Genomic DNA, 27,837 nt, shown 5'->3' with positions numbered 1-27,837 from the left:
ATCGGAGGGACACAGGGGTCAGATCCTCACTTCAATTTGTCCTCATCTTGACATTTGAGGTGGTTTTGCCCCCCTAAAACCGTTTTTAGCTGAAAGGAAAAAACACGTATTTCTTCCGTTGGGCCCCACTATACACCTGCCAAGTTTCATGGAAATCGGAGGGACACAGGGGCCAGATCCTCACTTCAATTTGTTTTCATCTTGACATTTGAGGGGGTTTTGCCCCCTAAAACCGTTTTTTAGGTGAAACAAAACAAACACGTATTTCTTCATTTGGGCCCGTTTATACACTCACCTGCCAAGTATAATGGAAATTGGAGGGGGACACAGGGGTCAGATCCTCACTTCAATTTATCCTCATCTTGACATTTGAGGGGGTTTTGCCCTGTAAACCCGTTTTTTAGCTGAAACAAAAAAACACGTATTTCTTCCATTGGGCCCCACTATACACCTGCCAAGTATCATGGAAATCGGAGGGACACAGGGGTCAGATCCTCACTTCAATTTGTCCTCATCTTGACATTTGAGGGGGTTTTGCCCCCCTAAAAACGTTTTTTAGCTGAAACAAAAAAACACGTATTTCTTCATTTGGGCCCCACTATACGCCTGCCAAGTTTCATGGAAATTGGAGGGGGACACTTAGATAACCTCCCTTGTTAGTCTTACACTTTGTAATTATATAACACTGCATATATTATAATGTTCTATTTTAATTTGTAAAACTGTAACTGTAGAACAATTGTATAATTTTTGTATAACATTTCTATCTTGTTATATGTGTTAAAGGTTTCATTCTGGAATGGAATGTCTCACATTTATGTGTGTTTTCATTTCCAATACATTGGAATGAATACATATTCGTTTCCTGTGGCCGAGTGGTTAGCACATCGCGCTGCGACGCCAAGGGTCCCGGGTTCGAATCCCGGTCGGACTTGGTTGTTTGTGAATGTTCATTCATCAATTTCATCATTTCATCACTCATCCCCATGTTCGCAAATTAGCCAAGAGGCACAAAACGCGAATTAAAATAAACTAAATCAAATCAAACATATTCGTTTCAATGGCGTTTACAAAATCACCTCTGACATTTTATGTTAAACAAGTAAGATTTTTTTGTGCACGAGTGTGTTAGCCGATGCGTAGCAAAGTATTTTAGGAACAACACTTGAAAAAAATTCTTGTAGGACTAACTAATGAAAAATTTCTTTGTAATCAAAGATCATAATACCTTTTAAGGTGTGGTAATATTATAATGGGATTGAGATATGAAACTCTCGGATCCGGATCCGAAATTTTTGGATCCGGAACTCTCGGATCCGGATCCAGATCCGGAACTTTCGGATCCGGAACTCTCGGATCCGGATCCAGATCCGGAACTTTCGGATCCGGATCCAGATCCGAATGGATCCGGATTTTTCGGATCCGGATCCGTTTGGCCATCCCTAGCCTGGACTTGCCGTGAGGATAATCCTCTGCAGGAATTGTGTTGTATTGTCCATATGTGTTTGTGATTGCCCCTTCATCCATATCATCTTATCACCATTCGTCTTCATCGTCGCGATTAGCCAAAAGTAGCAGAAAAGTGAGGTAAATAACTTAATTCAGTCAATCGATCCAAAGCACAAAGAAACAGTTTCAGCAGTTACTCTGGCACGCCCCTTTCTTCAGACCTGAAAACCATGTTAATAGAACGTAATCAAAGGGTTCCGGTTTCAATACCCGGGGGAGGAATATTGCATAGTGGTTCGGATCCCACTTTAAACTGTAGGTTCAGTCCAGATTAGCCTTTTATGTGCACAAAAGTGGACTTAAACGAAATTCATGTTAATAGAACTCAAAAGTTGAACAATGCAAGCAAAACGTGCATATAATATGGAAGATTCTGCAGTCACAATGCATGCAGGATCGAGGCCGCCGGCTTTACCCGACTCCTTGGAATTCCAGAACTTCCGAGAATGAGGTAACAGCCCGCAAGACAATGCTGACGAGGAAGCTTCTTCAACAGTTGCTGGAGATCGCGAAACATCTGTTGCACGTCTCCGCGAGTTCAAAGATGCTGATGCCGTCTGCCGCGTGAACAGAAAGTTCGCAAATGTGGAGTTACGACCTCCTTTTTAGTAGACCCAGAAATTTTTGTAGTGAGGGTCAAATCATTGATATATTACGAGTATTATTATTCAAATAATAATTTCTTATTTAATGCTAGAAACGAGCGAATGTATGGTAGAACTGTAATTCTAAAATATAGTCGTTCTCATATTTTGTTACAATTTTAATGCATCTTACTCCAGGGAAAATCTTTGAAAGGGGAAATTTGTCACGAGATTTGTGGTACGTGACCTCTCGCATAAAAAAATCTCACTTTTATTAAAAAAACAAAACAAAACAAAAACTTATTGAACCATTATACTCTTTGGGTTAAGATGAACGTTAAAGCTTCCTTTTCGAACTGATTTTTTATTTTAACTATAAACATGAGGTTTTTAGTTTTGTCTTTACAGAATCAAACGGATTATGCCAATTTCCATGGAAAGGAGGAAATTGACTAACCCATTCGACATCCCCCCACCCCTCTTAAGTGTCAGCGGCGTTTTATTTCTTGAAAGAAAGATCAGCCCAATGTCTTCTTTGATGCGAGAAATTTCTGTTTAATCTCCGTTCAGTGCATAATTTTCAGTATTAAAAACTGCTTGGCGAGCGTTTGCCCTCAATAGAATGTTGCAGCACAGAGTAATCGGTTATTATACCACCAACGTATCTGTAGCCTCGGGGAAAATGCAAACAATAGAAAGTTCCCTTCCGTTTTTATCAGTCACAGTATTTATAGTTTTGTGCTATCCCGAATATGTCTTAATCCCTCCACACTCTTCTCTCTACACTTGTCAACACGAGAGAAAACCATTTCCAGCAGCCCTTTCCCATGTCTTAAAACCACTGATCCTTCCTCACCACTTCGGTCTACACATTCGACGGCATTTCAAGCTCACGGCTGCAGATATGTCGGTGGATCCGTAAAGTTGGGCCAAAAGAGAGCTTTGTAAATACCATCAACCCCCTTCTGGACACGCCACTGGATGCTGATGAGTGAAACTACGTAATATCTGCGAGTATGTCGATATATTGCATCAGGCAATAGGGATAAGGAATGAGGAAAATAGATACAAGGCAAGCAAGCTACACTATCAATTGGAAGATCATATCAACAAGTGTTTCTGTCTATGTAAGAAATATATTGTATCGAACAATCATCAAAGAAAAAGTTCGCGTTGTGGACAGTGGTGTTTTTTAAAATTTTACTTCGGAGGTGGTGCATATTCATGCAGCTACGTATATGCGTCGGTGCTCAACGGGGGATTAGGGAGCAGATGGTAGTTTTGTTCACCTGTCAACTACTAGTTCAATTAATAGGTTAGTGTTACTTGTAGTTGCCTCATGGGAGTCCATCATATGATAAACACCAAGAGGCACTTCTTTGCACGTCAAAGGGAGAGGAGAATTATTTAGTTGTGAGTTATTGACGACTTGTCATTAGTTTTAAACTGACCTCCGTGACGGAGTGGTTAGGGAAGCGCGTTATGACACCAGGGATCCCGGATTCGAATCCCGGCTTGGGATTCTTTGCGAGTGTTTATTGGGAAATTCCCCACCACCCCCTGCAAATACCACATTGATTTGCCTCGATAGCTTTCTCTCTTGTTACGCTTTTCAAACGGTTCAAGTTCGATTGCCAGTAGAGCCACGCCACACAGAGACAGTGGTTAGGATTTAACGTTGAACTCTAGGTCCAATCGTGAATAGTCTACATGAGCATAAATTTTCGAGCGAATTATATTTTTCCCTGCGAAACGCGATCGACGTGAGCTTCGTCGGTAGAAATTCATTGCTTATGCACTTTTTATGTAAAATACATTCCCACGTTTCCTCAATTCTCCAAGCAGAATCTACACACAACTGGTTCCACAAGGACCCACTTTTAACCTTCAAACAGCAGACAGGTGCAAAGTTGAATTTCATCATAATGTTCTCGGAAAAATCAGACACGTTTAATTCTTTCGTTGTGCGTATGAGACCGAAACAAGAAAATAACAAGGGCAGTCAGTAGAACACTCTTTTTTAAATCAATTTTCTCCGCGTATTTTTATGACAAAGGTAACCGCGTCGGCATGAATAATCGGGATGGACCGACGTGGGAGTTTAGCCGATACCAACATTCAGCCTATTCGATATGAAATCGCAAATGTTCCATGAAAAACATTTGTCATTAATTTATTTGTTTAATGTATATAATATAGGTGTGCGCAGTTCTTAAACATTTCACGATGTCACCTAATTTATATCGACAATAAAATACAGATTATGTAAATAATTTGTTTATTTATTATTTAAATTTATTATTATTATTGCTTTGAATGTATTTATCTATATATTTCCATTTTTTTCAATATGCAAGGATTATTATAATTTAATTAAAATTAGTGCAATTTTAGATAGTCATAAGTAAAATAAAGAACAGCACGCTTGCAAGTCATGCATCTAGAGCAAAGTAACTCCAAAAGTTAGTGACTCAGATCCTTAAAGTATGTAAGCAACTTTAAAGATACTCCTCCCTCCTGGGAATCTCATTTTCAAAATATATTACCAGACCTCCTTGATGGCATGTTGGTAATGCTGTTACCTTGTAATTAACGACTTCGATAGTCGTGGAGGCACGTAGTGGTTCCGGCCGGCCTCCGTGGCGCAGTGGTTAGCACACCGCACTAAGACGCTAGACGTCCCGGGTTCGAATACCAACCTGGGCATGAATGTTCTATGCGTGTCCTTTCATCAATTTAATCACATCATCACTCATCCTCATCTTCGTGATTTGCCAAAAGTGGCAGAAATGCGAAGTAAAATAAACCCAAAAATTAATAATTAAAATAGTGGTTCGGATCCGACTTTAAACTGTATATCCAGTCCGGATTAGTCTGAGATAAAGGGGACCTGAACCGATGTATATTATACTGTAGAAATATCACTGTACCATCTAACTTAATGATTGTAAAAGTATGTCCGTTTTATGATTGCAATGTTATTTATGTATCAGCATTGCATTATAAACCGCACAATTGTTATCAACATTTTTATTGGTACGGTAAGTAAAACACTGGGAGGCGAATCATCGTAAAGGAGTTGTTTATTTATTTAGTTTATTTAATTCGCTTTTCTTACACTTTTGGCTAATCACTAAGATGATATGATGAAATGGATGAAGGGACACTCACAAAGAACACCCATGCCCAGGACAGGACACCTGGTTGTTAGCGATCTGTGCTAACCACTCCGCCACGGGGTCGGCGCAAAATAGTTTTGTGCTAGATATTGTTGTCGAATCATTACGTGAAGGTTACCGTGATTTGATTGTTACATTTAGAAAAAAATAATGTGTTGTAACATTGGCACTTGCATGTGTGTTAGAACGTGTTTCGGCTTTGATGTTGTTTAACAGTTTTACCATAACTTCCTTGTACTTGAGAAATTGCGACACGTTGTTTCTCCGAGGACGTTCTTGCATTGCTTAACACTTGAAATGTCGACCTTGCGAATTCCATACCCTGAAGGAATGAATGAAGCTTTAGGGAGCACATGGCGTCAACATGTATAAAATATTACCATATTTAATGGATGATGGATGCCAACTAATTTTCAGCCTTGGTGTGTAGTCCGAAAATGCGGAATAAGTGGAGCCATGGGAAGGGGACTTTGTCCCCCTTGCGGAAACGAAAAATCATGCAGTTTGTACTTTTACTTCATTAATTTTCTTACTTATTTTATTTTATTTTATTTTTTTGTTTGAGACCTTTCATTTTTATCTCAATTTTCAATTCCGTTTCTGTAGCTTTCTTTCTTACTCTCGTCTTGGTCATACTTGCCGATCTTCGTGGGAGAGTGGTGAGAGTAACACGCTACCAAGCCAGAGGTAGAACCCTGTTTGTCCCATCACGCATTTCATCAGTCATCCACGCCGTCGCGTTAAAACGGCCAGGTAGAAAAAAAGAAAAGCCAACCATAAAGAAAGTTTTATATTTCTTCCATTTTTCTTGTTTGGTTATGGTCTTGTCTGGTTATTAGTATAAATGCAAATGTCCCCCAAGGAAATTAATGTCAAAGAATTAAAAATGGAATATTTATTGAATAACAATATGAGATTAGGTCCAAATCGTGAAAAGTGGGAGTTCACCGATGGCGTAGTGGTAACGTCGTCGTCTTGTAATTAGGGGATCCCGGGTTCGATCCACAGATCTCACTTTAAGCTGTAGGTCAAATCCAAATTAGCCTATTTGGGCATAAAGTGGACTTAAAACAATGCATGTGCAAAACTATGTTCCCAATCTAATCCTTACATTCGTGTAAGTTCGACGGAAATACGAGTAAATAACACTCGATTATGCAACAACTGATAAACAAGCATTTTGCTTATTTGATTTAATCAATTCCTTGGACCCCCAAATATGTTCTTGGCCACTGGTAATAAGTGCTAAGTAACATACTTAAGTAATTCTAAACAGATGTGTTTGGTGGCTGTGAAATAGATTGACGGTATTAGTGTGAAGAGGAAGAGAAACGGACACAGCGAGAGAAAGCTTCGGTGTAGAAAGCAGTGGAAGAAAAACTTTCAGAGGACCAAGTTTCTGCAAGTGAAAGTAAACACGGGAGTAATTACGTCGTCCACTGCCTCTTCCTGGAAAACAGTCGAAGGTCAATGATCCTGAGGAATGTCGCATTGTTTAGATTCCACGATTGCTGCTTTGTCAGTTGTTATCTTTTATCTCTAAGCCGTATTAGATAACCTCTGTCACAGATTGAGTCTATATAAATTCGTTACGGTATTGTGGGCTTGCGCGATGACGTAGAAGCGCTGACGCTTTGTAATAAATTGGTTCCAGGTTCAATCCCTGTTGGAGGCACATTGCACTATGGTCCGAATCCCACTTTAAACTGTAGGTCCAGTCTAGGGATGGCCAAACGGATCCGGGTCCGAAAAATCCGGATCCATGGATCCGGATCCGATAGTTTCGTATCTCAATCCCATTATAATATTACAAACAAATTTCTCATTAGTTAGTCCTACAATAATTTTTTTCAAGTATTGTTCCTAAAATACTTGCTACGCATCGGCTAACACACTCGTGCACAAAAATAGTCTTACTTGTTTAACATAAAATGTCAGAGGTGATTTTGTAAATGCCATTGAAACGAATATGTATTCATTCGAATGTATTAGAAATGGAAACACACATAAATGTGAGACATTCCATTCCAGGATGAAACCTTTAACACATAGAACAAGATAGAAATGTTATACAAAAATTATACAATTGTTCTACAGTTACAGTTTTACAAATTAAAATAAAACATTATAATATATGCAGTGTTATATAATTACAAAGTGTAAGACTAACAAGGGAGGTTATCTAAGTGTCCCCCTCCGATTTCCATGAAACTTGGCAGGTGTATAGTGGGGCCCAATGGAAGAAATAATTGTTTTTTTTGTTTCAGCTAAAAAACTGTTTTAGGGGGCAAAACCCCCTCAAATGTCAAGATGAGGACAAATTGAAGTGAGGATCTGACCCCTGTTTCCCCCTCCGATTTCCATGATACTTGGCAGGTGTGTGTATAAACGGCACCAAAGGAAGAAATACGTGTTTTTTTGTTTCGGCTAAAAAAACTGTTTTAGGGGGCAACCCCCCTCAAATGTCAATATGAGGACAAATGTAAGTGTGCACTTGACCTCTGTGTCCCCCTCCGATTTCCATGAAACTTGGCAGGTGTATAGTGGGGCCCAAAGGAAGAAATACGTGTTTTTTTTTGTTTCAGCTAGAAAAACGGTTTTACGCGGCAAAACCCACTCAAATGTCAAGATGGGGACAAATTGAACTGGGGATTTGACCCCTGTGTTCCCCTCCGATTCCCATAAAACTTGGCAGGTGTGTGTATAAACGGGCCCAAAGGAAGAAATACGTTTTTGTTTTTTTTGCTTCGGCTAGAAAACTGTTTTAGGGGGCAAAACCCCTCTCAAATGTCAAGATGAGGACAAATTTAAGTGGGCATTTCACCCCTGTGTTCCCCTCCGATTTCCATGAAACTTGGCAGGTGTGTGTATAAATGGGCCCAAAGGAAGAAATACGTGTTTTTCTGTTTCGGCTAAAAAACTGTTTTAGGGGGCAACCCCCCTCAAATGTCAAGATGAGGACAAATTTAAGTGGGCATTTCACCCCTGTGTTCCCCTCCGATTTCCATGGATCTTGGCAGATTTGTAGAGGGGCCTAAAGGAAGAAATACGTGTTTTTTGTTTCGGCTAAAAATCTGTTCTAGTGGGCAACCTCCCCTCAAATGTCAAGATGAGGACAAATTGAAGTAAGGATCCCCCTCCGATTTTCATGAAACTTCGCAGGTATATAGAGGGCCCCAAAGGAAGAAATACATGTTGTTTTTTTGTTTCGGCTAAAAAAATGTTTTAGGGGGCAAAGCCCGCCTCAAATGTCAATATGAGGACAAATTGAAGTGGGGATCATCTGAGCCCTGTGTCCCCCTCCGATTTCCATGAAATTTGTCAGGTGTATAGAGAGGCCCAATGCCCCCTGTTTATTCCTATGCCATATTTACGTGGTTTCGGGGTCGGATCCCCACTTCAATTTCTCCTCATCTTGACATTTGAGGGGGGTTCCCCCTAAAACATTTTTTTTTAGCTGAAACACAAAAACAAGTACTTCTTCCTTTGGGCCCCTCCATACACCTGCCAAATTTCATGGAAATCGGAGGGGGAGACTTAGACCTCCCTTGTAAGTGTATTAATTAATTACAAATCGCGCACGCGCGCACACACTATATATATGTGTGTATGTATGTATATTATACAGGGTGTTTCTAAAGGTCCTTTACAACGCTTGGGAGGTGATTCCTCACACGAAAACAAGCAAAAAGTCTAAGTTCCATTTTTACGACTGAGGCTTCGTTTCCGAGATAGGAGCCTCGCAAAAGGTGACAAAGTGAACGTCACACCTGACTGGGACGAATACTATAACAGATAGAGAGGCGGTTCCAAGGGAATCATAAAGGAATCGTATGTGCTCAGTCCGGAAGTCACTATGAAAAGTTCACTGCACGCATGCGCAATGGAGTCCTCAAAGGAATTGGAGATTTCCAGCAAGAACAATACATGGAAAGGGTATGTAACGCAGCAAGAAGGACCGTGACAATGAGAAATGCGTTCAAGACAACACATCCCGACCTCAAACATCAAAACATGAGCACCGAACACAAAATCCGAAAAGTTGAGCAAGGTTGCATACTCCCAGTTACACGCAAGGAATGAACGAATCATGTCATGTGGCATACGAGTTACACATTACTCCACCAGGAGGAGGGAAAGAAAAACACAATATCAGATGATTGCGACAACGTGTATTTTTACACGCGACAACTACGTAATATCCCCCCCCCCACACACACACAACAAACAACAAATGCTACAATATCTTACGCACAGACAGTGAGTGTCACTGTACACCAACTGAAGATGTCACTTTCACCACACAAAGGGGGTGGGGAGCAATACCAAGAGTGTTCTCACTGAGATTTGCCGAGGGCAATAATCACAGACGGTTTTCAAATGTCTGCCGTTTACTTCTACGCAGAGATGACAGCAACGAATCAAGGATGTCGAGTACGAGCAAACAAGCCAGGTGTATCTGCTACCGTCGCGGCGGCGACGTTGATGCGAGCAACGAGGTCTTCAGCTGATGTGACAGGTGTGTCGTATACGAGGGTTTTCATTTCTCCCCAGAAGAAAAATTGAGAGGGTTGAGATCTGGCAACCTCGGTGGCCAAGGCACAGGCTCATCCCTACCAATGAACCTATTGCGAAACACGTCATGCAGGAAATGTCGTACATTACAATCGAAATGAGCTGGTGCACCATCGTGTTGGTACCACATTTCTTGCCGCAGTGCCAAAGGTACGGCCTCCAACAGTTCAGGCAAAACCTCACTAAGAAACGCATGATACGTGCGACCATTCAGGCGAACAGGGAGAATGTATGGTCCAATTAAATGATCATGTACTATCCCGCACCACACATTCACTGAAAACTTGTGCTGGTCATGGGCCACAAAAAGTGCATCTGGGTTGTCAAAGTCCCATACATGACTGTTTATACTATTGAAGACATCCATCCTGGTGAAAATGGCTTCATCTGTCCACAATACGTTTGCTAACCACTCCGGCACGGGGGGCGGCTCTGCGTGTTCGAAACGAGGCATCAAACACATCATGTTTACCTTTGTTCGTTCGTGGATTTCCCCTATCTCACGTGTCCCTTGCAATTGTTGATATCACATGATACACGAAACACTCCGCGGTGATGTGATTAGCACAGCTCGCTACGGCGCCAGGTATCTCAGGTTTAAATCCTGGTCTAGACATTGGTGTCATTTGTTATTTCATCATATCATCCTCATCTTCGCGATTAGCCAAAGGTGGCAGAAAAACGAATTAAAATAAACCAGATCAATCAATCAATTATGGAGATATTTTAGAATGAGCAATCTTGAATTTCAGTCTGCCCATTATTTGTCTTGGTCAGTTTATAAATACTGTCAATGCTTCTTACAACATCGCAAGTATCATTAATGTTTTGGATTTTGTTCAAGCAAGTCTCCCAAGTTGTTGTTTTCAAGTCGTCTCTCTTAACGAGGAATGCTAGTGGCAACGCTGCCACGCGCCCCTGGTAGTTATGTCAGAGCAAGCGTTTGCTGTGTTGGGTTGCATACGTACAGGATAGAAACTAAGCGCTTACGAGGTAAACTTTATAGGGAAAAGTTACTTGTTTTTATGATATCTACCAGCACTCAAGCGTTGTTGAAAGAGTTTTGCGACACCCTGTATGTGTGTGTATATATTAGCAGGTAACAATGTGTTATAAACACATTCTTACTTTCCAAAGAACCGCATGTTGGATGGCAAAATGGATCCGGATCCAAAAATTCCGGATCCGGATCCGAAACTACTGGATCCGGATCTGAAAGTACCGGATCCGGATCCGAAAGTTCTGGATCCGGATTTCGGATCCGGATCTGGCCATCCCTAGTCCAGTCCCGATTAGTCTACCTGAATATGAAGTGGACTTAATCAACAACAAAATCGTAGCTAGAATGTGCCTCGACGAAGTGCGCTCTCGCGCGCTCGCGTGTGTATGTGTGTGTGTGTGTGTGTGTGAGGGGAGAAAGACTGGGAAGGGAGGTCGTCTCAACAAATAGATCTATAAGACGTAAGAGTCATTCCATGCGAAATCAACACAGCCTTTGACCTGACCATCTCCGATTTTCATGAAATTTTTTGGAGTTGAAACTATGCATGGAACTTAGTAAGTATAAAAATTTTTAGTTTCGTGCGTCTTGTAATTGTTAAATTATTCAAGGTCAAAGTTAGAATAAATTGCCCTTTTTGAGCCCGCTTAGCTATACTAAATCTGCTGTAACTCCGCCCCTATTTTGCCTAGGAAGCTCAAATAAAGCTTATTGTACAGGGAATTGAACAAGCTTTCCAGTGATATATAACAAGCATACCTAGCTTGATTCTAGCCTGATTTGATATATCGCATCACCCCCTTTCCTTTGAAACTTTTGCGTTGAATTCAATATGGCGGTCAACAATTTGCCGGACCTGCGCTTGACACACACGGCTAGGAATCTCCCTGTGCCTAACCTATTTCTTTTATGACCAATTATACCCAGGATAACTCCTTCACATTTTGTAGGGGGTGTTAATGGACTTTTGACTCGTTATAGTTCATGTAATGGGGCTTTTATCAGTCACATAGTTACACATATTATTTTGTATCTTCTGATCCCATTGCAGTCCCAGAATGATTTTTTGGTATGTTTTATAGTATGGTATGAGGGACCAAATATATTTTTTCACGATTGTTGGGGATGACATGTTTTGAGATATTCAAGGTCAAAAGTCAAGGTCACGTGACAAAATTATATTTTTATCCAAAGGTAGGCTTGTTATATATCACTGGAAAGCTTGTTCAATTCCCTGTACAATAAGCTTTATTTGAGCTTCCTAGGCAAAATAGTGGCGGAGTTACAGCACATTTAGTATAGCTAAGCAGGCTCAAAAAAGGAAATTTCTGCAAACTTTGACCTTGAATAATTTAACAATTACAAGACGCACGAGACTAAAAATTTTCATAGTTACTAAGTTCTATGCATAGTTTCAACTCCCCAAATTTCATGAAAATCGGAGATGGTCAGGTTAAAAATTGCACATATCTGTGTTGATTTGGCATGGAATGACTCGTAAGCGAGTTACTAACGATATACCCTTGAAACTTACTTGTAAATTTTCTATTAATTTATTTTTTATCAACCGCGTTGTTTATTCCCCTCAACATGAAATAGATCTAGGTGTCTTACTGCCACCCAGGAGACTCGGGTTCGATTCCCAACATGGATGATCTCTGGACGATGTTCCTGTACTAAGCAGCTCTGGGGTTCACCCAGACTTCTCAAGGGCTGAGATAAATCTTGCCGGTAAAGGAAACCGCAGCTTGATACTGATCACATAATCTGCATTGTGGCCGATTCAGTAGCGGCTCGTGCCTAAAATAACAGGCGAAGAAGTATATGTATAGGCAATGAAAAACAAATAGTAAGTGCCAGTGCCCCCCCCCCCCAATTTAAAACGTCTTTTTTGTCTTCATCCGTCCATCTGGAAAATGTTGTCTGCAACAAATTACACACTAAGTCATTTACTGGGTTCATTGTAGAAACCACAGCTCAACACATGAACACAACACACGATAGGAAACGCGAAACACACACGCGGAACAAGATCTCGCGAGAACGCAAAGATTTTGCCACGACCACTGGATGCAATGTTTTCTCCGACGAGACCACTGCTTCATCTAGGAGGCGACACCCGTTCAAGGCCAACGCTAGGTGACGTCACCGTTGCCATGACAACCGGCTAAGTTTTCCGCAACCTGGCGGTGTTTGCTCTTGGGTTGGGACGAACTCTTCACGTGCGTAGCGCCGAGCGGCGTGTTGTTTGAGTATTATCGTGTGCGTTCTGCTGGAAAATAGTTTAATTTAACAAGCAAATGAAAAATGTCAATATTAATTTGAAAATTAGGTGAAAACATCTGCACTTGTTGCACTTGGCCAGCCGCCACTGGCCAATATCGAGAATGTGTGGAACCCTGTCCCCCCTTTTCTCTCTCTCTCTCTCTCACACACACACACACACAAACACACACCTTCCTTAGGTGTCTTCATGGCATGGGTCAATGAACATGAGATATATGGGGAAAAGGGGGCCAAGACCCATTGGATATTAAATGTCATCCTAAAAATTTTCCAGGGGCAGGGAGGGGGTGTGCAAGTAAAATACTTTTCCAACAAAACATTGTTTCAGATTTAAGTTATCATGTTCCTGCAAATATCTGTACCAATCTAACTTGTAGGTACCAGTGCTTTATAAACATTTACACAAATTACTGACAAACAGAAATTATATGTGTGAGATTATATTGGTCCCCCTATCCAACTTCTGTACGTCCTTGGATTATATATTTCCATTCTTTTTCCATGTGTTGCCTTGCAACTAAAGTGAAAGTGTGTGTGTGTGGGGTGAGGGGGCAGAGCAGGGGTCTACAGGGTTCTGCTACTATGGCCCTGGTTCTAGCTATGGGTCTGACTCATTATAGCATCATCACGCATAAAGAAAACAAAGGTACTATGATTCCAGTACATCAATGTTCAATTAAATGTGAATTACACTTTTATGAGAATGAAACTTTAAAATAATAGTCCAGGCAAATTAGAAAAAAGAATGGAAAAAATTCCAACAGAGATAAAAATTGGTAGATATCACCAGTATGGTATTTCAAACAACATACTAAAAGTCCCCGACAATCCGAGTTGTGCTCTGTACGCCATATTGGAAAATGGCGGATGAACGGTGACGTTTGATCATAATTGCTTTATTAACTAAAAATGGTGAAGGCTGAGCCGAAAATGTGTTCAGACATAAATTAAAGAAAATAAAATTTCCAATAACTGTAAGAAGATAAATTTTTGTGATTTAACCTACCATTTCACTGTTAATAATATATGTAATTTCTTTAAGGGTGCTGCCCGTTGTGGAACTTCGATGTAATGGATCTGATCATCAGACAACAAACTGAATAACCTTTTTGGCAAGGCAACAATGGATATAACCCAATATTGTATTATTTGTGAACAAACGTTGAGTGAAGGTGACACTGTGGTTGTGATAAAAGGCTTAAATGCTTGCTATAAAGAGCAGCAGTTTACGTGGAAAAGATGGAATATTTGAGAAATTGGAAAATGAGACGAATGTGAGGTTACATATTAAGTGCCGTACAGACTATACTCGTGAGAGTAGTATTACTGCTGCAAGTAATTGTTCACCACAAAATTCAATACTCCTTCGATCAGCAGTACATATATTTCACTTCAAATGTGATTGCTTGTCTTGCAGTGAAGTTTGTGATTTTCAAGCAGAAATGAAAAACAAAAATGTGAACAGACGAGTTAAAATATTTGAAGTTCGATCCTTAACATTCAAGGATCAAATCATTGAAGTTGCCATCAAGAGGAACGATGATTGGGGAAGGACTGTGCTTGATCGAATACACATCGTTATTGATCTAGTTGCAGTTGAGGCTAGGTATCACCATCCTTGTTTCACTAAATTTTACACATCCTCACCTACATCAGGAAAACGTGGTAGGCCTGAAGATGAGTGTATTTCTATAGCATTTCTGCAGTTATGCTGCTACCTTGATAATGATAACGACGAGTGTCAGTACTCGATGAATCAACTTATGACGAAGATGAAGGAATATCTTCCACAAGATACTGATGTCTCAGAAACATCTCTTAAGAAACACCTATGTGATCACTATGGAGAAGACATGATAATAAAATACGTAAAGGGCAAACCACTACAGTATGTTTCCGTGATACAGGATATAAAATATTATCCGAAAGTTGGTACACACAGAAAGAAGAAGATCCAAAGAACGAAAGACATAGAATTGTTAGAACTGCTGCCGCAATAATTCGGGAAGATATACGATCTGAAACATATGATCCAAATCCACATTAATGCTTGAAGACAGCTGATGATATGGTTCCAGAGACATTAAGGGTCTTTAGAGAGGGTGTGATTATGAAACAAATAAAAGGAAATGAAGACTCCATCAAAAGAAAATGTGCGTGTATTGAGCATGCTATTATATCAGCAGTAAGACCACGGTCATTCAATTCAATGATTCAGATTGGACTTGCAGTTCATCCACATAGATATTTTGGTTCAAGAAATATTATTGATATGTTATCAAGCATGGGTTTATGTGCATCTACAATGAAGCCGTATTGTATCTTAGTTCTGCAATGTTAAGTGATGAGGAAATTGTTGTTGACAAGGAATTATTGAATCGGTTTGTTTTTGATAATGCAGACGTCAATGTTCGGAACTTGGATGGACTAATAACTTTCCACAATATGGGGAGCATTATGTGCACTACTCCTGCAAGATCTGTTCATCCCAGAAAAGAAAATGTTCGATTGAAGAAGCAACCACCAGAATGTTACCTTGCCAAATTTGGTAATGTTCCATTACGCACGTACGTTGTGCCTGCTGTCCGTTGCCTGGAGAAAATCAAGATTAAAGAAATTGAATACACCAAACAGGTAGCACCATCAGTGCATGTTGCATCACTTCTTGATTTTGTATAGATGTGTGGAAATCACCTTACCTTGTCACCAAGTCCAAGTTGGAGTGGTTATATGGAGCTTGCCACTGAAGGTAGCAAGGAAAATCACATTTCTGAAATAAGTATATTACCATTTATAAAGCTGCTGCCGACAAGTCCAGATGCCATATACTCATCCCTTATGTTCGCAGTTGAAGAATGCATGAAACATGCTCAAAAGACATGTATTGTTACTATCGACCAACCTCTATATCTGAAAGCCTCTGAAATTGTTGCGGCTTCTCTAGACAACGGAGATATGTCGTCAGTTGTCCTTCGTCTAGGTGGATTCCACATGCTTATGTCGTACAAGGGAGCGATAGGATACATGATGAGGGGAAGCGGATTGGAAGAAGCTTGGTCAGTAATATATATTGTTCGTTACAAGTCGCGAAATAAATTTATTTTTTACATTATTGGATTATATTGGTTAAATTTATTTTTAACATTATTAGATAGGTTGGTTAAATCACAAAAAATTATCTTCTTACAGTTATTGGAAATTTTATTTTCTTTAATTTGTGTCTGAACACATTTTCAGCTCAACCTTCACCATTTTTAGTTAATAAAGCAATTATGATCAAACGTCACCGTTCATCCGCCATTTTCCAATATGGCGGACAGAGCACAACTCGGATTGTCGGGGACTTTTAGTATGTTGTTTGAAATACCATACTGGTGATATCTACCAATTTTTATCTCTGTTGGAATTTTTTCCATTCTTTGATGACATTTTACCTACTTTTACTGGACTATAAGCTGGAATAAAGATACTCTTGTAGTAATCGACAAATATACATTGAATTTATTTAAATAATACTTGATCTCCAGAGTTTGTTTCTTTCAAGCAGTGCAGATGCGGGTCAGAGTTTTGAAAAATTGAATTTGTAACATTTAAATGTATATTTTAACATTAGAACATGAAAAGCACTGAGCATTTTCCATTATGTTGTTTCATTACAGAGCTCTCTATTGTTTTATAAGACTGCAATTACAAGTGAAGGGTTATGAAAGGAAGAATTTTTCAGTAGCAAAACTATTTGAACAACAAGTTGCCAAACATCCAAGTAAAATATGTTTCTATTTTGAAGACCAGACATGGACATTTCAACAGGTAATGATTTCGTTTTTTAAATAAATATTATATTTTTTTCAAAATATCCACAAAATAAATCATAAATTTTACCTCAGATATGATTTTCTTTATCCACAAAAATGTAAAATTGTTCTTATATAATATTATAGTATATGCGATATTTAACAAGGTTGTAATGTGCAACTAGCAGACTTGTGTGGCAGAAATGTTTAATTTCTGTATGTTATTTTGGGCAATTCTATATGATTGTTTTAGTATAGTCAAACTATGTTATTGTAAGTCCTTTGAAAATTTGTTTTAAACATATGTAAACATAAGCATATGCAACACAGAAGTAACCTCAGTATCCTAAATTAACCACAATAGATTATTTTAAATTTAAGCAATACATATTTATTAATAGGCTTGTCCTTCTATGTAATTACTGTAATGCACTAGAGTATGAGTAACAATATTTTTAAGGTGCAATTGTGTTTTTGTTTTTTCACATATTAACGGTATTGATTTCTTTTTTTTTTTAGGTGAATGAGTACAGTAATAGGGTAGCTAATGTTTTCAAGAACCATGGATATCAAAAAGGAGACACAGTTGCACTGTTCATGGATAACCGACCAGAATATGTGTGCATATGGCTAGGCTTATCTAAGTTAGGCATCACAGTGGCCTTCATAAATTATAACCTGCGGCTTCATACGTTAATTCATTCCATAAATGTTGCCAACTGCCAGGCCATTATATTTGGAAGCGAAGGAGCAGAAGGTAATAAGTGGCTTTAAATAGTTGCTAGATAAAATGAAATGTGCACATTTTGAGACATGAGTTGAATAAAGGAACTTATGGGTTTCCAAATTGGAATAGAAGATGCTGAAGTTGTATTTTAGCCTAAATGTTTGCTGTAAATAGTTCTCAAAGTGGGAAGAGAAGGGGGATAAGAACATTTCCCAGCTATGGAAATTTACTTAACACATCATCGTGTTTCATTGTCAGGATGTTAACATAAAGGAGAATCCCCACGCTCCCCTAAAATTTGTCACATGCTTGATTTATGGCATTTTTTGGTGTTAAATTTACTATTACATTCCCCTAAAATCATCCTTGTACCCTCCAAGTGGCAAATTCGAGATAAATCAATAGAGCAAACATCCGCTTCTAACAGTTTTCATGTAAAGAGCTGGCTGTAAAGGAAGAGGGAGGAAATCAAATCCATGTAGGTAGCTGTAAGTTTGATTGATGTATAAATCATTGGTGGACAACGCTTGAAGTGCAAAATGCTAATTGGGGGAGTTTAGTCCAGCCTTGGGCTAGCAGGAAGGGGGGTTGCTCCTATGGTTTAACATGGTGACATTGAGTCAACCGGGAGGTGATGGTTGGAGAAGATTTTGCTAGCCGGGACCCTCTGCATTCCTCTCACTTCTAGTACTGTTGGTGGATTAAAACAAGAAGGTACTTTTGCTTTTGAGCTTAGCCATATAATATGTAGTTAAGAAAGTAGAAGAAACCAAAGAGGGACTGAAATTAGATCATGTAATGAAGATGATGTTGCAATGATGTATATATAGTTCAGAATAATATTAAAATGCTTTTGAAAGCAGTAAAGAAAATAGCTTTGTATGTTAGCACAGAGAAAACTATGTACATCTACAGGCTGAAACCAAATGCTAGGTAATAATCTAAAGCTAATTATAGATAATTTTTCAACCAATTTCTAAGTTCAAATAATTAAGAGTAATATTAACGCATGAAAACAATGTTTAAGAGGAAATTAAAAGCAGACAAAATTCAGGTAATGCATAGTATTTTTCAGTTTTAAAACATACAAAATATTAATTTTGCCTGTATATAGTGCTTGAAGTGAAGGGGGAGGGGATGCAGGAGAGGTGGTTACAAAATTTCGCAGAGCATTCTTCCAGCTGGACCAACATTTAACCAATCATTCCCCTAGCTATCAATTTCCACTTCATATATGTGCATGTATATATTTGAAATATGATTCCTTACACTAACAGATTTTTGGGGTTTGTTTATTACTTAGTATGCAGGAAGTGGAGATTTGTTTGGTGACTACAGTGGCCATTGTTGACCAGGGCAGGATGTAGTCCTGACAAAGTGTGGGAGATGAGTTGAGGTCAGTTGGATGCCCATGATTTTCAAAGGTGGGGGAGGGGGTTACAGATACTTTGTTTAGTAGTCAGCCCTCATTTTTTCCATCTTTTCCTGCCTTTGATGTTCATTTTTTTAAGAATACTGTTCCGAATGGGAGGTTACAATCCCCACCAACTCCTCCCCTCCTTGGGCATGCCACTGGTTGAGGTATTATCTTCTAAGGGCCAGGGAGCATGGAATAGCTTTTCTTATGTGGTAAGAGTGGAAATCTCTCTGATAATAACAATAATTATGCTACACCTTTGGCTATTTGTAGATTTGAAGAATTGAAAAAGTATAGATGACCGTATGAATTCCTCCAGTAATTTTTGTAAGTGTTTGCATATGTGTGTGCACTTTTAGACATTGCATTATGATTATGGTAAAGTATATATGTTTATTGTGCAGAAAAATAACTCGTGTCTGTCTTCTTTCAGCAATTAAAGAAATTTCATCCTCGCTTGATTCAAACATCACGCTGTATCATTCCGGAGATAGTTCAAACACGCTCACAAGTGAACTTGGCTCAAAAAATCTGAATGCATTGGTGATAGAATCATCTTGCTCACCTGCAGCTGTTACAGACACAGTTGGCTTCGCAGATAATTTAATGTACATATACACATCAGGAACTACAGGTTTGCCGAAGGCAGCAATTATTACAAATTCAAGGCAAGTGTTTGTATCTAGCTAACAATTATTGTTTTTGTGGTTATTTCCAACTGCCAGTAAATATAATAAAAGAGTTTGCATGCTGTGTTAATAATTAACTAATATGAAATTATCATTAGCGTTGTTGATTGCCTAAACATGTTAATTGATGAACAAGATGTATTTAATCAATGAATTGAATCTTAATTGATTGTGAACAGTGTTTGCTCCAAGTTAAACTTGGAGCGAAACCAATCAATATCATTTTTAATTTTAATATTTGTAGAGAATACAATATATTAGTTTTTATTTATAGTAATTCCATACACTATGAAGAATAACACACACATTTCTTTATTGATGTGTTCCACAACTATTTATTATTATTATTATTATTATTATTATTATTATTATTATTATTATTATTATTATTATTATTGAAGTTATGCAAGAAACACTAGTTCATGTTAATGACCTGTCCATCCTACCTAACCAATGGTGTATACAGATTTTCCGTACATAGGATTCACAGAGCACTTCACATTACATTTTAATTGAATCAATTAAACACAGTTGATCGGATAATTGAATTTTCAAAGTTGATCAGTTAGTCAGTATTATTATTCAATTTAATTGACAACCCAAATTGCAACTTTAATTAATGTAATACCATACTGTTTTAATACTAATATACCAATAGTGTAGTAATGTATTACAAAATAGCATATATTAAGTACAGAACTTGAATGTTTCAGGAGTGGAAAATGATCAGTAATGTCAGTTTTTACATCTTGGTCTGTAGTCAGTTTAAAAATAAAAAGTGGTAATTGAAATCAGTTTTGTGAGTTTGTGCAATTTGTGATTTATCTTCTTCTTTTTTAGTTTGTTTGTTTTGGTTCTTTAATTTAGGGGAATTTCCCGTAACATTTATTTTTTTTTTTTTCAGTTTAATTAGTTTTATCACTTTTCCTAACTTAGTAATAAGTAATGTATACTGCCAAAATAACCCAGTTATGAAAGTGTTTCTTTCTTACTATGTGCTCATCATATTATGGTGCCTTCATGAACAGTCCATTTTTCTTGATTTTCTAGTACAAATAAGAACATTGTCTTATCTTCAAAGAAATATTCGTTTTGTGTTTAATAAAAAGGTGTGTCCTTGCTGGTTATGGGAATGTTGCATGCTAGATAATATTTTTTAAAAAATAATAATATCCATTTCATTTTTAGATTGCTAATTGATAGGTTGTAATTATACTGGTAATTAATTAGTCAGCTAATTATTTGGTTTTTAGGTTTTTTATTCAGTTAAGTGAGTAATTTTGACCCTTTGACTAGTTTCTACCTAGATATTTTTCACCAATTAAATACCATTGATGGATACAATGGTAAATAGAAATACACTGTGAGCAGTAAGGTAACCAAGTGTGTAAACTGGCAAAGAAAATATTTTGCGGGTAACATGATACCCTTCCCGGATGCACTTATACTACGAACAAGGTTTTGTGAGTCAAATAAATTGTTATATCTGTGTAATATATTATGGAGAGTAAGTGTCAATGTACTCACATGAACAATGTCTTGTATTTAATTGGTGTGTGTTCTGATTGGCTGATTTTCTTTCAGGTTCTTCTTCCTAGGAGGAGCAATTCATTGGTTGGTGGGTGTCACTCCAAAGGATAGGCTGTACATGACCCTTCCCCTCTATCACACAGCTGGAGGTGTCACTGCAGTAGCACAGGCCTTAATGTATGGCAGCTCTGTTGTAATAAGGAAGAAATTCTCTGCATCTGCATATTTTGTTGACGCTAAGAAGTATGAGTGCACGGTAGGTTGGGAACCATAAGTGCATCCACAAGGTTTAACCATCAAAAACACATTTTCAGTGCAATTAGGAATTTTCTTCATAAAAATGGAGTCCAAAGGCAGGATATTTTGATACCTCTCCCCACCTTTCAATAAAACCCCTTTGGTATACCCCAAGAAGAAAAGAGGGGCATGCTCAGGCATGGGTTGTTCTTGTGAGTTTCAACTGATCATCATTCACCCTTACCATGATTACTCAAAAGTGGCAGAATATGATATAAAATGAGAGAAAAAAACAATCTTAGAGACAAATAGGAATGGATCATTGACATTTTAGCCATTACTAGTAAAGATGAGATATAAAACTGCAAATGACTCTTGAAGAAAATGAATGGTTCATTAGCCTCCATCGTTGATTAATGTAACCAGTTTCCAGGGTATGTGAAGTATACCTTTATGTATCCATAAAAAATAACAACAAAATGGCAGGATTTTGCACTAAATTACATGTTTATCTCTCTCTCTCTATATATATATATCTGTTTATCAGACCAGCAAAATTATCAGTAATTGTAGCACAATCTGATACCAATATGCTTATATCAGCCAATACCTACAAATTATTGATTACTTTGTCTGATCCCTAATAAAAGATTGTATAAGACAGGAAAGCATACTTTATACTACAGGAGTAACTTGGCTGCACTTGTTTCCCTAAAATTTGCAGGTTTATTAAAATTACTTGTTAAGAACATTTTTTTAACTTCCTGGAACCTGAGGTTCATATTCTGTATCCTCTCCACCCCTAAAGTTAAGCCCCAAGTTATGTTGCCACCACCTTACACAAATATCTTTCTGATGAAACAAATGAATGATTTTTTTGTTGTTGTTATGTGTTGTGGTAGTCATGCAAAGGGAAATAAATACTGTTATGAACAATATTTTGTTGCTGTTTCCGTAGGTTGGTCAGTACATCGGAGAAATGTGCAGGTACATGTTGTCGGTCCCTCCAAAGCCTGAAGACAGAGAGCACAAGATCCGTGTCATGTATGGCAATGGCCTTCGTCCACAGATATGGAAACAGTTTGTAGAAAGATTCAACATCCGTGGCATAGCGGAGTTCTATGGAGCAACTGAGGGAAACGCAAATATAGGTAGGTATGACTACTTTCTTTTGTACAACTTCTTTAATATTTTTTAAGTACATTTAAGTGGCCGCAGTGTCTCAGTCAGTAACACGTCTGACTACCATGCTAAAGGTCCTGGTATGATATGATATGATTTGCTTTATTTTACTTCACCTTTTGTGCCACATTTGGCTAATTTACGAAGATGGGTATGAGTGATGATATGATGAAATTGATGAATGGACACTCACAAATATCCATGTCCAGGCCAGGATTCGAACCCAGGACCCATGGCATCATAGCACGATGTGCTAACCATTCTGCCACAGGGGCCGGCGCTAAAAGTCCTGGGTTCGATCCCCAGCTGGTTCAAATCCGGGAACTTTTCTAACGTTGAAGCGGCTCCGGCACCCACCCAGCATCGAATGACATGGGTACCTGGGGAAAACCCTGGAGGGTAAAGGTGGTCAGAGGCGTGATGCTGATCACATCACTCCCACTCACGACCGGATCAAGAAAGTGTGGGCATTACCCCCACACCCCCTATACGCCTTCATGGCATGGTGCTATGCACAGGGGAGCACTTTACTTTACTTTACTTTTTAAATTTATGCACATTTGTAGTGCAGCAACATGTCATCTTCTTGTCATGGTTAATCCAATTGGGCAATTAGGCAGCATTAATTAAATCATCTAGCTAATTAAAACAGTTCTTCTGCCAGATTGATGTTAAAATTATGATGGGCACATCAGTAAGGGGCAACAATGAAACATTGACAGGTCTGCAAATCAAAATAATTAAATTATTTATTAACTCGTAACTCGTTACTAAGAACTTAATGAACACTATAATGTACTAATTTTTTTATAAACAGGATATAATTTTTGTTTAAGAGTTTTAACAAAGTTATCGTTTGCATTATCACATGCAACAGAGTTGTAGTGTTTATTACATAGTTTGTTGAATCAGTTCCAAGATGCTAAATTCTTGCCCAAGTTGTAAGACAGTTTACAGGGTCAGATTTTTAAAATATCTTATTTGCATCTAAGCACTAGAATTTTTCCTGTTTGTGATAAAAATTGAGAGTGGAAATGTATACTTAGGGCAAACAAACACCTGATATTCAATAATATAAACTAACTAACAAACTCTCTAGCCTTCTTAAACCTGAAGGTTTATGGCTGCAGCAACTCAAGCCTTCCATCTGTCCCTATTCTGGGCAAGATCAATCCAATCTGTGCCATTCTTACCGATTCCCTTTAGGTCCATCTCAACGTTATCCCTCCATCTTCATCTAGGCCTTCCTACAGGTCTCTTACCATCCAGTTTTCCAACAAGATATTCAATAATGTAATACAGAAAACACTATAGTGGACATCAGAGCATTATACATATTGTTATTTTAATGGTTTTGAATTATACTTTAGAGACCTAATTATTGTTTTGTTTCCAGTGAATGTTGACAATACAATAGGAGCTGTTGGGTTTGTCTCCCGCATAGTCCCATCAGTGTATCCAATTGCAATCATCCGGGCAGATGCAGAGTCTGGCGAACCAATCAGAAATGAGAAAGGACTGTGCACATCATGTCAGCCGGGTATGTAGTTACTTGAACTGTGTGGAAAGGGTGGCCAAATCGAAATAGAATTTTATTTGGATATCACATTAATTGGATGTCTCGACTACTTAGATTATTTGGATATTCATGAAAATGGTAGTGGGCTCTGTAGTTCATTAACTTAATTTGCAACTTTAAACCATACCAACCCAATGTAAAAATCTAAATTAAGTTATACAAGGCATGTAGAAAGCATGTTCATTTTTTTTTCTTTAGTTAATACTAGACAAATCATTTCTGGCTTTTAAATATGTTGTGGTTGTTATGTACTATGATGCTTAACCTTCATATGCTTAACAGGAGAAATTTCTTCCACTGCCTTGCCTATATTGTGGTATGGCCAAGTGGGAGAAATATCTCCCACCACCATAAGGTAGAAATTAATGTGTCATTTATTTAAAACTACATGATATTTCAGTTATGTCTTTTTTTGTTGATTTGTATACATATGAGAGTATGACATTTTCTCAATAGCCTGCATCTTGTTGCCTTGGTCTATTAGTAGCACGTATGCAGTGAATACTTTTTCTACAGAGTAGAAGAGCCTGTGTCACTTGTCATTTTAGTCTGAAAGCTCTCAAAACTTATTGCATGTGTCACTTGGTGTACGCAGAAGTGAATAGGAAGTAGTCGTATGATAAATAGAATAATTCCAATTTGACTAAAACCTTGACCAGATCGTTGAAATTATGTATTTGTGTTTTTATGTTTACAGGTGAACCAGGCATATTTATTGGAAAAATAATACCCAATAACCCTGCCCGAGCTTATCTGGGTTATGTGGACAAAAAGGCCTCTGAGAAGAAAGTTATTTTCGATGTATTTCAGAAAGGAGATTCTGCATTCATATCTGGTGAGTACATTATTTGAAATCCGAATGTAACACTTTAAAGCCTGTGATTTTTGTATTTGCTTATTCTCATCCCTCTTTATCACTACACATAAAGAAATGAGAAGTTGATCCACTTCAGTCTCTTATTTGTTAAAATGCTGAGTCACTAAGAAGCAAAAATGTATAATAAATAAATGATACATTAAAAAGAAAAGAAAATTAGAATAATTTTTGTTGAACTTTTACTCTTCTCAAAATCTCTAAAGTCCCATTCGAAATATTTTTATTTTACAAAGGTCCAAATATCAGGTCTGAAATAATTCAGAAAATATCATTTTTAAGTTTTGATAACTTCTAAAAAATAACTGATATTCTTTGGTATTGACCCAATATAACTTACTTAAAATTCATATTTTTTAAGTTTGGCTTAATGCTTAAAATATTGCAGTGCCTTGAAATATGTTTTGGTAAAAAATGACTGATGCTAATAAATTAAGGCAGAGGTTCATGTCGTATTCAGTTCTTTGTTTCCATTGTTTATTTGTTAATACTTTAAAACCATATCATTCATAACTTGAAGCATGTGCACATGGCATCAAAACTTCAACAAAATAAAAGTTACACTACAGAGTATTTAATATGCAAGATATACAAGGTCCACCCATAAAGAAACTGAACTGTCAAAAAAAAGAACCCAACCAAATAAAAAGGTACTGTATTCTGGCAACACTGCAAAGAGCTATATCTAAACTTACCATCAGTGCATGTTTCAACCTGTTACAGGCAGTCGGTATTGGGGCAAGCGTGCATCAGATTTGGTCGTGTGCAGGCAGCATACAAAATACACACACCAAGATGGAACAAAGTTGCAACATAAAGTTTTGTTACAAATTGGGTAAATCGTTTACTGAAACAATACAAATGATATGGGCAGTGTATGGTGATGCAGCATTATGAAGAACCCAGGTGTTTGACTGGTACAATCGTTTCAAAGGTGGACGTGAAAGTGTCGAGGATGAACCAAGATCAGGATGCCCTTCAACATCAAGGAATGATGACGACGAATGTTTTTTGTTGCACGATAATGCTCGACCTCATACCACATTGTCTGTACAACAATACCTTGCTAAGCATTCAGTGACAGTGATCAATCACTCTCCATATTCTCCGCACTTATCGCCTGCTGATTTTTTCCTATTTCCTAAACTTAAGATGGCTCTGAAAGGGCAATGATTTGACGATGTCGCAAATGTTATGCATATTTTGCGAAAACTTACTGTCAATGACTATCAACACTATTTCCAAGACCTGTACAAATGCTGGTCAAAGTGTATTGCCTCCTCTAGTGATTATTTTCAAGGTGATAAAGTCATTTGAAGGTAATTACTTGTTTTCTTTCCTAAAAAAAAAGTTATTGGTGAATTTTGTATATTTGAACACTTTACTGGTTAGAAATTCATTGCCGTTCACTTCTGTTTTGCAGGTGATATCTTAGTAATGGATGAATTAGGCTACCTTTACTTCAAGGACAGAACTGGTGACACATTCAGGTAATAATGGTGTTTATATTGTAGAATAGATTATCACAGATTTAGATTTATAGATGTATACATTGCACATATGGAAAAACTTTTGGGGAGACATCACTTGTAATCAAGTAGCCTGGGATTTGATCCCCAGTGGGGAAAAATTGCACAGTGGTTTGGGTCCCATTTTTAATGGTAGCTTAAGTATCGATTACCCTGTATTGACATAAAGTGGGGCAAAACAAACTTTTGCTGTAATTTTTGTGATGAGTTACAGGGCAATGATGCCAGAGAACATAGAGTGTACAAAATATAAAAGCAAGGAGGGCTCTATATATATATATATATATATATATATATATATATATATATATATAGGGTGATTGGTAATTCAACCTATTCCTGGAAAGGGGTAATACTAGAGCACATTTGCAACAAATTTGACCATATGCACCGGGGGTAGGAAATCAATGGGTTTTGAGTTATTGCAGTTTGTAGATTTTCGTGAAATATTCCGACTTGCGACCAAAAAACTAATAATTGTGAAAAAACTACTACACCCTGGGCACTTAATCGACACGTTGCTAACAGCTGACGAATGAGTGACTACTGGGGAAAATATTCATGCCCAAAATTCACATACCCACAGAAAGAAACAGTCATTGGTGTACACGTCATGAATACATTTGGAAATTATCGTTTAAATCGAAGAGGATTACTCAAAAAATTGGTAACACACTTAGCGTAAAAATTACGGGAAAAACTTCCTCGTTTCATAAGCTCTCCAAAAATATACAAATGTTGTCAACTGGCACACGGGTTGGGGGAAAAATCTGAATAAAAAGCGGAGAAGGCATGTTATAGACCTCTTTGTAAAGTGAAAATAAGTTGTCGGTTGTGAGAAATAAAGGGACGAAAATGAGTGAAATAATAATGTTATTTATCATTCTCATGATTCCAGGTTGTCAGAATTAACTGTTACAAAAACTACAAATCCTAGTAAAATTGCCTCCCCCGGATACGTATGCAAGCACGCAGCCTGCGTCGTACTTCAGACACAGTCACTCGCGTTGACACTCTGTCTCTTATGTCTCATTTCTCTCTCTCTCAACTCTTCTTGGGAATCCACTGGTGTAATGTAGACTAACTCTTACACGTGACCCCAAATGTAAAAGTCGCATGGCGTAAAATCCGGACTCCTCGCCGGCC

The 27,837-nt window shown here is 38.0% G+C and overlaps 1 protein-coding gene across 1 annotated transcript in view; it reads left to right on the top strand.

Moving 5' to 3' along the window:
* Nucleotides 1–27,837, top strand: part of Fatp1 (Fatty acid transport protein 1) — a 48,629-nt gene that overhangs the window by 6,419 nt on the left and 14,373 nt on the right. Inside the window, exons 2-9 of the mRNA XM_083139037.1 lie at nt 16,793–16,943; nt 17,447–17,684; nt 19,505–19,739; nt 21,345–21,546; nt 22,486–22,678; nt 24,106–24,249; nt 24,986–25,123; nt 26,586–26,652. Coding sequence (XP_082995163.1) covers nt 16,793–16,943; nt 17,447–17,684; nt 19,505–19,739; nt 21,345–21,546; nt 22,486–22,678; nt 24,106–24,249; nt 24,986–25,123; nt 26,586–26,652 — 1,368 coding nt within the window. The remainder of the gene's footprint in view (nt 1–16,792; nt 16,944–17,446; nt 17,685–19,504; nt 19,740–21,344; nt 21,547–22,485; nt 22,679–24,105; nt 24,250–24,985; nt 25,124–26,585; nt 26,653–27,837) is intronic.

This window comes from Lepisma saccharinum, chromosome 1 (assembly GCF_977018435.1).
Source record: "Lepisma saccharinum chromosome 1, izLepSacc3.1, whole genome shotgun sequence".
In the NCBI taxonomy this organism is placed as follows: domain Eukaryota; kingdom Metazoa; phylum Arthropoda; class Insecta; order Zygentoma; family Lepismatidae; genus Lepisma; species Lepisma saccharinum.
The sequence above is the reverse complement of the archived record's forward strand: the minus strand, read 5'-3'. Positions and strand labels throughout refer to the sequence as shown.